The sequence below is a fragment of the Porcisia hertigi genome, chromosome 19, assembly GCF_017918235.1.
Source record: "Porcisia hertigi strain C119 chromosome 19, whole genome shotgun sequence".
Taxonomy (NCBI): domain Eukaryota; phylum Euglenozoa; class Kinetoplastea; order Trypanosomatida; family Trypanosomatidae; genus Porcisia; species Porcisia hertigi.
Window position 1 is genome coordinate 376,986 of NC_090578.1, and position 12,211 is coordinate 389,196.

Here is a 12,211-nt window from a genome sequence, read left to right on the forward strand (position 1 = left end):
AAAAAAAAAATCAACCTTCTCTTGATGACTCCCTGCCTCCTCCCATCTCTTCCCGTCCCACAGACTCCCAGAGACGTCGCCCTAACATATTTTACCCTCTTCATCATTTTTTCGCCAGCAACAAAGCTACGTGAGTCCGCAGCTACAGCCCATCTTTACCTCTCCCCCCTCCCCTTCGCCTCTCTTTCTCACGCATACCCACGCCAAAACACCGCCGCCGCATCCACAATGCTCCGTTTTGCTGCGCCCAAGTGCCAGGCGGCCGCTCTCGCGGTGTGCGCCGCGCACGTGCGTTACAACAGCGGAAAGAACACCCCCGACGTGTCGAAACCGAAGCAGGAGTCGGGTCACCCAGAGGCTGAATGCGAGACGCCAGTGCGCCTGCCCTTCTGCCTATGAGCGCGCGCTGACGTACATGTACATACACACGCCGCACACCCGCTGCCGCCGCCCCCACCTGTGTGTGGCGAGTGGTTGTGTGAATGCATGTGATGCGCGTGCAGATGGTGAGTCAGCACGCGCGCAAACATACATACACACACATACACACACACATACATACACACACATACGTTAACGCAGTTGCACGACTCTGCCACGTCTGTGGGCAGCAGAGGCTCTGTGCGGGCACGGCCAGCGCCCACTCCCTTGCTTCCTGATATTTTACCTTTGTGTATCTTTTCATCCATTATGCCACATATAAAATTCTTTCCTCTTTCTCTCCCATTGTCGTTTGTTTTGTCTGTCGCTCGCTATCCCGAGGGGCACAGCACAGCTTCCCACCCACATACACCCACACACGCTGCTCCTCTCTTTTTTTTTTCCCGGAGTGCTCGTTTTTCTCGCTCGTGTTCTCGTGCTCCGACGCCCCCTCGGTGCTAAACGTCTTGTATTCCTTTCTCTCCGATCTGCTTTGCCTCTCTTTTTTTTCCCAGCGCGATGCGACAACGCACGCTGTGTATATGCGCGCACAAGCAGGGTGCGCTGTGCCGCATCGCGCTGTCACCAAAACGCAGCGAGCAGGTGGAGGGCGGTGCTATACCGCGTAAAGGAGCCAGCGCGGCACCGGCTGTGCAGCGCGGTGTCCCGCCTCCTGCCTCGCATTTCTAAATACTGCGTGCGTGGCTCCCAGTCTCGGCGTGTCGTTGCAGCGCGTCCGCCCTTATGCACGCCCTCTCCCCCTGCATCGCATTTTTTTTTGCTGCTGTTGTTGTTTTTCTCTCGCTTGTGCTTCTCTCTCTCTCTTTCCCCTCACCCCTCACCCCATTCCCCCGTGCGTGTGTCCGTGCAATGCGCTGTGCGAGCACGTCTCTGTTTCAGCGGTTGACGTACACGGTGAACACGACACATACGAATAGAAGAACAAAAAAAAATGAAAACGAGCGAACGAAGGCGGGAAAAAATATATAAAAAGCGCACCTCCTCCCGGTAGCGGAGAGAAATGAATAAGTCTATATATATCCATCTATATATCTATATAATATATATATATAGATGGAGTAACGCCATACAAAACCCAACTATACACACACACACACACCACATACACATCACATCACACACGAACAGGTCGGGGACGCGTCCAATGGTTGAAATGTGTGGAATAAAAAACGCTTTTTGTTTCTCTCATTTTTCATATACATTTATATATTTATATATATGTGTGTGTGTGTGTGTGTGTGTGTGTGTGTTTGATTTTCTCTCGTGTTTTTGATTCTCTCTCGTGTTTTTCTTCTCGCTTCCACTGTGTTACGCCTCGCTGGGCTCCCTCCAGAGGGAAAAAAAACAAAAGAGAACATATATGAAAAGAAAAGAGGAGAACATGTCCACGCGGCGCGCGTGCGTTCGGTTTGCTACGTATGTGCTGGCGATGCAGTGCCGGTGGATATGGCCCGGTTCACGCGCAAACAAGCGGAGGACACACTTGGGGTACACGGGGGAGAGCGAGAGGGGGGCACACGCACTCGCGTTGTAGCCGCCTACAACACAGCCCTTGCTTCCATCGGTGCGCGTTCACCTCTTTTCTGCCCTTGGCGTGCGCCTCTCGCGAATGAGCCCGCTGCCCTTATATAGGTTACGCACCATGATGCTAGTGTGCGGTGTAGATGCAGGTGTGTGTGTGTGTGTGTGTGTGTAGGGGGGCGGTATTGGGTTCCTCTTTCGCCTCCCCACCCCCTCCCCTCTCTCCCCCTCTTCATGTGACCTTTACTTCTGTCTCCCCTACACTCGTTCACAACCACCGCACATTTTTATTTGCCGATGCAATGCATCCCTCCCATCTATGCACACAGCTAAATCATATACCTTTCAATCATATACCACCCACCCACCCCCCTGCCCCGCACAACCTCTCCCCCCTCCCCTTCGCCTCTCTTTCTCACGCATACCCACGCCAAAACACCGCCGCCGCATCCACAATGCTCCGTTTTGCTGCGCCCAAGTGCCAGGCGGCCGCTCTCGCGGTGTGCGCCGCGCACGTGCGTTACAACAGCGGAAAGAACACCCCCGACGTGTCGAAACCGAAGCAGGAGTCGGGTCACCCAGAGGCTGAATGCGAGACGCCAGTGCGCCTGCCCTTCTGCCTATGAGCGCGCGCTGACGTACATGTACATACACACGCCGCACACCCGCTGCCGCCGCCCCCACCTGTGTGTGGCGAGTGGTTGTGTGAATGCATGTGATGCGCGTGCAGATGGTGAGTCAGCACGCGCGCAAACATACATACACACACATACACACACACATACATACACACACATACGTTAACGCAGTTGCACGACTCTGCCACGTCTGTGGGCAGCAGAGGCTCTGTGCGGGCACGGCCAGCGCCCACTCCCTTGCTTCCTGATATTTTACCTTTGTGTATCTTTTCATCCATTATGCCACATATAAAATTCTTTCCTCTTTCTCTCCCATTGTCGTTTGTTTTGTCTGTCGCTCGCTATCCCGAGGGGCACAGCACAGCTTCCCACCCACATACACCCACACACGCTGCTCCTCTCTTTTTTTTTCCCGGAGTGCTCGTTTTTCTCGCTCGTGTTCTCGTGCTCCGACGCCCCCTCGGTGCTAAACGTCTTGTATTCCTTTCTCTCCGATCTGCTTTGCCTCTTTTTTTTTCCCAGCGCGATGCGACAACGCACGCTGTGTATATGCGCGCACAAGCAGGGTGCGCTGTGCCGCATCGCGCTGTCACCAAAACGCAGCGAGCAGGTGGAGGGCGGTGCTATACCGCGTAAAGGAGCCAGCAGGACACCGGCTGTGCAGCGCGGTGTCCCGCCTCCTGCCTCGCATTTCTAAATACTGCGTGCGTGGCTCCCAGTCTCGGCGTGTCGTTGCAGCGCGTCCGCCCTTATGCACGCCCTCTCCCCCTGCATCGCATTTTTATTGCTGCTGTTGTTGTTTTTCTCTCGCTTGTGCTTCTCTCTCTCTCTTTCCCCTCACCCCTCACCCCATTCCCCCGTGCGTGTGTCCGTGCAATGCGCTGTGCGAGCACGTCTCTGTTTCAGCGGTTGACGTACACGGTGAACACGACACATACGAATAGAAGAACAAAAAAAAATGAAAACGAGCGAACGAAGGCGGGAAAAAATATATAAAAAGCGCACCTCCTCCCGGTAGCGGAGAGAAATGAATAAGTCTATATATATCCATCTATATATCTATATAATATATATATATAGATGGAGTAACGCCATACAAAACCCAAATACACACACACACACACACACACCACATACACATCACATCACACACGAACAGGTAGGGGACGCGTCCAATCGTTGAAATGTGTGGAATAAAAAACGCTTTTTGTTTCTCTCATTTTTCATATACATTTATTTATATATATTTATATATGTGTGTGTGTGTGTGTTTGATTTTCTCTCGTGTTTTTTTTTCTCGCTTCCACTGTGTTACGCCTCGCTGGGCCCCCTCCAGAGGGAAAAAAAACAAAAGAGAACATATATGAAAAGAAAAGAGGAGAACATGTCCACGCGCAAACAAGCGGAGGACACACTTGGGGTACACGGGGGAGAGCGAGAGGGGGGCACACGCACTCGCGTTGTAGCCGCCTACAATACAGCCCTCGCTTCCATCGGTGCGCGTTCACCTCTTTTCTGCCCTTGGCGTGCGCCTCTCGCGAATGAGCCCGCTGCCCTTATATAGGTTACGCACCATGATGCTAGTGTGCGGTGTAGATGCAGGTGTGTGTGTGTGTGTGTGTGTAGGGGGGCGGTATTGGGCGGTATTGGGTTCCTCTTTCGCCTCCCCTCCCCCCTCTCCCCCTCTCTGCACCTCCCCTGCCATCTCGGTGCCGTATGAAGAGAATCTTCTCCCCCCCCCCCCACGACGTACTGCCTCGAAACCTTTCAGAAAGCACGCTGGTTTCGTGGCGGAGCGTGTAGGTGGGACGGGGTTCTGCGAGCCTGCGCTTTTCTCGAGACTGCGAGGGGAGACCTCAGAGTGGTAGTTTGACTGTGCGATGTGTTGACGAGTTTTTCGTCGTCGCAAAAGCTATGCTCTTCACCTTGTGAATCTTCTCGTTTCCTATGTCCTTCATCTGTTGTCCTTTGTCTGCTCGGTGGACTGGCGTTGCTTTACATCTGCATCATGTGCCCTGCAACGGCCGCCCTCATATGGTCTTGTGCGGCTTTTGTGAACCCTGAATCTGTGATGAAAAAAAAATCGAACTGGACATAATAAACATATATATATATTTATATGTGGATATGTGTACATATGTGTGGCTAGCTTCGGACACTGCTGAGCTCGAAAGTCTCCTCTCAACACGTGCCATCTTCTTTCAAGGTGATAAAGCGGTTTTTTTCATTCCCACACATACCCCGCGCACCACCGTCAAACATTACAATCACATTGGCCCCGATCACAGCTATAAACACATTCGGTCTATTATCTATTTCTAGCGGTATCGAGAAGCGTTCGAACTCGTTTCGTGCGAGGGATCACCCTTTTCTTGCGTATCTGTCTCCCTTCCACGGCCGGCTTTCTTTTTTTTTCGTTATTATCCCCCTCCCCCCCCCTCGTGTATTTTTGTTTGGCGGTGTGTGTGTGTGTGTTTGTGTGGACTTGGCACGGGTTATAATCGAAATCACATCCCGTCATTTATTGTATTATATATATTGATAGATACTTATTATACGTTCCATTTGTATCTCTCTCTTTTGTTGTTCCCTCCCTCCCCCTCCCCCACCACGAAGAAAGTCATCCCTGTTTTTTTTTTCCAGGGGGATTTGTATAACAAGGCTACCGCCGCCCGATCGCGTCTAGAGACTTTAACCACTGCCTCACCAGCATACGCAACACTTGCAGAGGTCTTCGCCCAGACGTGCAGCGCCAATCACACGGTGTGCATCTCCCCCGCTCATACGGCCGCTCCCCTCACCCCTCCCCATATTAGTGACGAAGACTCAACCTCTCTTACGAACTGGAAGACAGCTTGAGGCCCCTCCTCCTCCTCCTCCCGTTCTCTCCCAACACACACACAAACGCGCACACGCCGAGGGTTGTGTGTGTGTGTGTCTTCAGTCATGTTTCGCAGCAGCGTACGTTGGCTGTGCGCAGCCGGTCCACTGAACTGTCGCAGCTCCGTGAGTACGATCCCCGTATCCGCGTTTTCGAAATCCGCAGGTGGCGCGGCGTATCTGAGGTGGAGGACTGTGCGCAGCGGTTCTATTAACAGCCTCAACTGTAGGCTTACTGCACCGGTGGCACTCCAGCAATCGCGGTGTATGTTGTCGTTCTCCGCGGCAATGAGGATGCGGATCTACAAGTCGAAGCTGCCGTCGGTGATGGACAAGGTGAAACAAGAAACAACGCTCTACGCGTATCTCATGAAGCGCATGGCAGCGGCGGACCCAAAGAAAATCGCCACGGTACAGGCAGAAACGGGAAAGGCGCTGACGTACCCAGAACTGATGCGCGCGACGGAGCACGCGGCGAGGATATTGTACCAGCAGGGGGTCCGCAAGGGTGATGTGGTGTGTTTATGCATGCTAAACACAATTTTGTACGGCCCGCTGGTGTACGGCGCACTGCGTCTCGGTGCGATCGCGTCGACGGTGAACGCTGTAGGGGATGCGTCGACGCTTGCGTATCACTTCAAGGCAAATACTGCAAAAGTGGTGCTGGGCATGCGTTTCTTTCAGAAACAGCTCGATGAAGCCGTGGCGTTGGTAGCGCAGGAGACCGGGAAAAGGATTATTGTCTTGTACCCAGAGGAACTCAGCAAGATAGCAGACGTTGCAGAGATCCCAGAGGACTACGACGGACTCAAAGGTGCCACGCAGGACGACACTGTGGCCCTTCTCTTCTCGAGCGGCACCAGCGGCATGCCAAAGTGTGTCCAGCTGACTAATCGTGCGCTCATTGCGTGTTCGGAGCAGTCGGCCAACGCCTTTGGTCTCAACTCGCAAGCCACAACCATTGCCGTTCTTCCTCTATTTCACGTCTTCGGATTCACTGCCTCCATGAACTGCCTGTTTGCCTACGCCGCCACGCAGGTAGTGATGAGCACGTACTCTGTCGATGAGTACTTGCGCGCGATTGAGAAATACAAAGCCACGGTCAACCTTGTCGCCCCGCCCATCCTCATTTCACTGGTGAAGAACACGGACAAGGTGAAGCAGTACAACCTGTCATCGCTGAGAAACTTCTGCTCGTCCTCGGCGCCGCTGGGAAGGGAGGTGGTGGACATGGTGGAGCAGCTCATCCCTGGTTGCTCTGTAACCCAGGGTTATGGCATGACGGAGATGGCGCCAACCGTGACGGCGCCGATCGTGGGCCAACAGTGCACCCCAGGGTGCTGCGGGAGTCTCATAGCGGACACGGAAATGCGCATCGTGAAGGTGGACGACGACCAGCAGAGTGGCACCGACAAGTCCGCCGGCATCGATGTTGAGCCCGGTGCAGAGGGGGAGGTGTGGGTGCGTGGCCCACAGATGATGAAGGGGTATTTGCGCGACGAGGACACAGCTGAATGCATGCAGGATGGCTGGTATCGCACGGGCGACATCGGCAAGCTACTGGAGAGTGGTGAGCTGATGATCACGGACCGCCTGAAGGAGCTGATCAAGTACAAGGGCTTTCAGGTGTCTCCGGCTTCTCTGGAGGCGCTCCTACTGACGCACCCGTGGGTGAAGGACTGCGTTGTGATTGGCGTGCCGGACCCACGCGACGTGAGCTTTGAGAACCCGCGCGCGCTCGTCATGCTACAGTCCTCTGTGTCGCCCAAGGACGCCGTCCGTGCGTCGGACGAGCTGTACCGCTTCGTGATGATGCGCATGCCGCCGCACAAGCGGCTGCATGGTGGTGTGCGCATTGTGGACGAGATTCCCCGCAACCCCGCTGGCAAGCTGCTGCGTCGGAAGGCGCGCACGGATGAGGCGGCACTGCTGAAGGAGCAATTCAGTGAAAACGAGGAGACAGAGGAGGCCGCTGCATCCACCTCCGTGTGACCGCCTAGGGTGGGGAGAACAGCTTTTGACTTCAAAGGGCCGGTGTACGCGGTATTTTTTTTCCCTTCTTCCTCCTCCTCCTCCTCCCTGCATTCTTGTGGATGTGCTGAAGAGCACACGCCTACTCTGCTGCGTGCATATTGAGTCCACTTCTTCCCCGTTTTTCTATTTTGCCTCTTGTTCATCTCGCCTCTCACATATGTGCTCGTCCTCGCTTTTTTTTTTTTGGGGGGCGGGGGCTTTGCGGATCTCTGAGTTCATTTGAAGAGTTGGTACACGTCTCCGCCATGCCCAGACTCCTCCGTTTGGTTTTTTGCTCCCGGCATTTGATGGGGTACGAGTTACTTCCTCCCCCCCCCCTCGTCGTCGTCGTCGAGTGCTCACATGGGGAATGGAGATCGGCATGTGAAGCGCCTGTCAGCCCACCCACCCCCCAACCCTTCCTTTTTTTTTCGTGTCTATTTAGTAGAGCTCCCGTTGTTTCAACGTTTGCCTGGTGTTCGTGTGTAACGCGCGTTTGATTGCATTTTTCGTTGCTGCCCTTTTTCCCCTCACTTTTCACTACTCTTCCCAGACGGCCCTCCCCCCCCCCCTCTCTCTGTCTTTGTATTTTGCTCGGATGGCATTTTCTACTAGGATCAGTTGTATATATATATATATATAGGGAGAGGGAAAGAGAGATTGTATGTATATGTGTGTATATATGTTTACCTCGCGTATCACTCTCCTTTGTTGTTGTTGTTGTTGCGGTTTGGTGGGTTTACTCCCGATGTCTCCAGCTCCGGTTCTCCTCTGCACTCTCCTGCTTCGCTTTTTTTTTCTTTGGTTACAGTTTCTATTGAGTGTGCGCCTGTGATTACCTCCGTTACACTGTTTTCTAGGCACTCGTGATTGCGCCGCCTCCCTCCCTCCCTCCCTCCCTCCCTCCACCACCACCACCACCGGGGAGGGGGGCTCTGTGTAATATGGCCTTACACACTCCCTTCTCTCTCCTTTTTCTTGGATTCTTATACGCGCCACTGAAAACGATCTCCCCCTTCCCTTTTTTTTATTTATTCACTCTTCACTTTTTTTTTTACGACTTGCCTCTTTTTTTTTCTACCTTATGCTTTTTTTTAAAGGTTTTTTCCTTTCGATTATTTCTAGACACATGCCCCTCCTGTTCTTTGACTCGCACCTCTCGGCTCCCCCCTCCCCTCCCCTCCCCCGGGCAATGCGAGGTAACGTTTTTTTTGTCTTTGTACATTGAAATACAAGTATATATATATATATGTTCATCTCCATGTATGTCTAAGAAGGGCTTTTGGAAGAGAAGCGACGGTAGCGCAGTTGTTGTTTTGCTGCTCTCTTCCTCTCTCTCCCCCACTCGCACACATACACACACACACGATCGCGTGTCTCCTTGTTTTTCTGACAGCAACTCCCCCTTTTTACACAGCGTTCGATTACGATATTTTGCAACTTCCCCCTCCCTTCCCCTCCCTCCCCTCCCCTCCCCCATGCCCCCATGCCCCCTCTTTTTCTTTCTCTGCATTCCCCTCTCGTACGGAGTGTGTGTCTTTTTTTTGGGGGGGGAGGGGGAGGAGGGAGGGGGGACCTATTCTATCTCGCTTTCGTTTGCTTCTACGCCTTGTTGAGCAACAAGATGAACATGCATATACGTATAGCTTCATGGAGAGAGTGTATAGGTATATGTCTATATTTCTGCGACCCCAGGCGTGTGGGCGCACACACGGTTCCTCACGCCGTAGAAAGTTGCACTGTAACAAACGAGGGGAAAATCTCCCCCTCCTCTCCCCATCCCATCCCATCCGCACTTGTCAAACAAGCAAAGATGGGGGGGGAAGGGAAGGGGGGGGGGGTAGAGGGGAATAGATGGACATAAAAGACCACCATGCGTGTCCCAGCCAAAACAAGCTTGGTGAAGTATTACCTCTGTACAAGCCGCTCACTTTGTTTGAAACGCTTCATGTATCACACCACCGGGATGTGTATCGCACCCCTATGCACGCCCAGCTGGGGGGGGGGACAGATGGGGAAAGGGGGGAGGGCGTGGTGGTAGCGGGAGATGATCTCACGGCAAGCGTGTTGGAGAAGGGCCAGAGGATGGAAGAGAACATCTGTACATCTCATTTTGTGAGGAACCCCTGTGACCCGTCGATAGGCTATCCGTAGTGACACTTCTCGTTGGTTGCGCTTCCTCCCTTGTCGAGCGCCACGCAGTACCCCCCTCCCCCCGGCAGCTGGCCGCTGCTTTCCATCATCTGCGTCCGCCCTCGTTTTTCCCCCAGTAGCAGACCACGCCATGTCCTTGTATGGCACATAGAACATCTCCCCCCCCCCCGTCCCCCCTCCCCTTTCCTCGCTCTACCTCACCTTCATGTTCCCCCACCTTCCTTTTTATTTCCGTACTCCTCTCTCGGCTTGCGTACAAAGTCATCCCGCCCCCTTCCGTTGTTTCACCCACAGCGATTGCGCACTACCGTTGCCGTACCCCCACCCCAACAAAAAAAAAATCTCGAATAGTATGTATATTTATAGATGTATAGATTTATAGATATATATACACGGCGTCAGTCAATACATACGTGGTGTTTTCGTCGCTATTCTTAATTGGAGATACGCACATTATGTCGCAACATCGTTGGAGAAGTGAATGCCATACTCCACTTGGTTTTTTCTTCCTCCTCCAGGTCGGCCATGAGGGCCCAGCGCGTAGTGCAGTACGACGGTAGTCGTGCCCCTGACAAGAAAGGCCGACAACGTAACTTCACTGGGGTGTAGGTTGCCTCAAAACTACACACACGACCTCCCACCTCTCCCCTCCCCCCCCCCCCTCCTTCCCCAAATACAGCAGACTGACTTCCGGCTGTCCCCAGTTTGCCAGTCGCCACGCGGTGTGCTCTTCGGGGTGTGAGGATGGCCTCAAGTCATGCTGAAGCCTCACTCATTCATGCGAGTGCTGCAAGCATGTGGACTTTGGAAAGGGGCTTCGATGCAGCGCCGTTCAGAACCTGAGCGCCAACATCCGAAGCGTTACATCCCTTTGACTTCGCTTCGGCCTCGGGGAGGGGAGGGGGGTGACTGGCGGCTACTAAGTCGTGTTGCGAGCTGAAGCTCCTCCTCCTCCCCCTTCAGCTCTTCATGGCTTTCCTGGATCGGTGATACAACGCAATGACCTCCTGTTGGGAGTAAACAATATATATATATATATGTGTGTGTGTGCGTGGTGTTCTGGGAACATGGCAGTGCGGCGAGATGAAAGGTGGATACCTTCTCCTCTTGATCTCACCCACAGTCACATGTTCGGTGCCCCTCCCCCCCCCCCCCGCGCGCGCCCTCCTCTCCCTCTTTTTTTTTTCTAGTGTGTTTCCTCTTTTTTTTTCGTTTTCTCTGCTACAAAAAAAAATGTGGGGAAAACATTTTTTCAAAGAACCAGTCGTATACTGTTTGTATGGATGTGTATATCGTGCTCCCCATTTCCCCTCTCTGCTCTCTCTCTGGTTACTTTTTTTCCCCCTCTCCCCCACACACACGCTGCTAGATACGGGGGGGAGGGAGGGTGGTGGTGGTGGTGAAAGAACCAAGATAGCTTCACATTCTCATCACAAACACCGCATATCTACGCATATGTGTCCCAACGAATTGTGTTGGTCTCGACGGCTACGCAAGTTGGCTGGTGGCCGGAGTACATACATGTCTACCCCTGTTCCGCGGCTTCGAACCGCCCTCCCTATCTGGCACTGGTAGGAGACAACTAAAAAGAATTGTGCCTACCGATATATATATATATATGTATATGTATGTATATGCACGTATTCGAACGTGTAATATTTATGAGTGAATGTGTGTGCGTTTCTGGCTGGGGAAGCCCCACCGGCGGGTGGCTCCGCCATACCCCCTAATACACACCTACTCAAGTGCCCTTTCCTTCTTCCCTCTCCCGCACACACACACACACACTCTCTCTCTCGTTCACCTCCCTGTCTTTTTCTTTCGAATGTTCAAATATTGGACTATTGAGCCCATCCTCTGCTCTATCCCCTCCCCCGCCCGCCCCTGTACTCACCCTTCCAAGGTCTACTCTATTGTGGCCTTATCCCCTCCTTCTCTTTATACTGCCCTTATTATTATTGTACTTACATTGTGTATTTCTTTTTTTTCTTGCTTGCGTCCGCAAAACGATCTTTTCTCTCTCTCTAGCCCTCCTAACCCCCCCCCCTCCATACACCTCTCACTGTCGCTGTTTGTTAGACCCCTGCGGCAGCCGCCTACCCACACGCATACGCCTTACCTCCGCCCACCCGCCCACCCACCGGACCGTCTGTGTGTGTGTGTGTATATATACAAACATATATGAATAGCCCTCTTTCCGCCTTCAGAACTTTGTGAGTAGACTATTTCAGAAAAGCACACACCACACATACACACAAACGGTGCACACGGACTCAAGAAGGTGAAAGGAGCGTGAACCCCGTCTTTTACAACGGGGGGCTGCTAGCACACACGACTCGTCCCCCCCCCCTCCCTCCCTCAAAAAAAAAAAAACAAATCCTTTTTACCATCATCAGGTTTATTATTCCCGCCTCCTCTTTCTCCTGCAATCTTGTTTGTTTAGGTCGTTGCTGGAACGCTTTTACACACGCTCGAAAATCCCATCGACTGCTCGCTTTGACGCTACTTTTCCCCCTTCCCCCGTTTCATCGCCCAGATTATACGCACATATATATATATATATA

At 52.9% G+C, this 12,211-nt stretch overlaps 1 protein-coding gene across 1 annotated transcript; it reads left to right on the plus strand.

Annotated features, from left to right (window-relative positions):
• Positions 1 to 5,747: 5,747 nt before the first annotated feature.
• On the plus strand, positions 5,748 to 7,472 carry JKF63_05809 (uncharacterized protein; the record flags this gene model as incomplete). Its single annotated transcript, XM_067901763.1, has 1 exon — positions 5,748 to 7,472. The coding sequence occupies one exon, from the start codon at positions 5,748 to 5,750 to the stop codon at positions 7,470 to 7,472; it is 1,725 nt and encodes a 574-aa protein (XP_067757789.1).
• Positions 7,473 to 12,211: the final 4,739 nt, after the last annotated feature.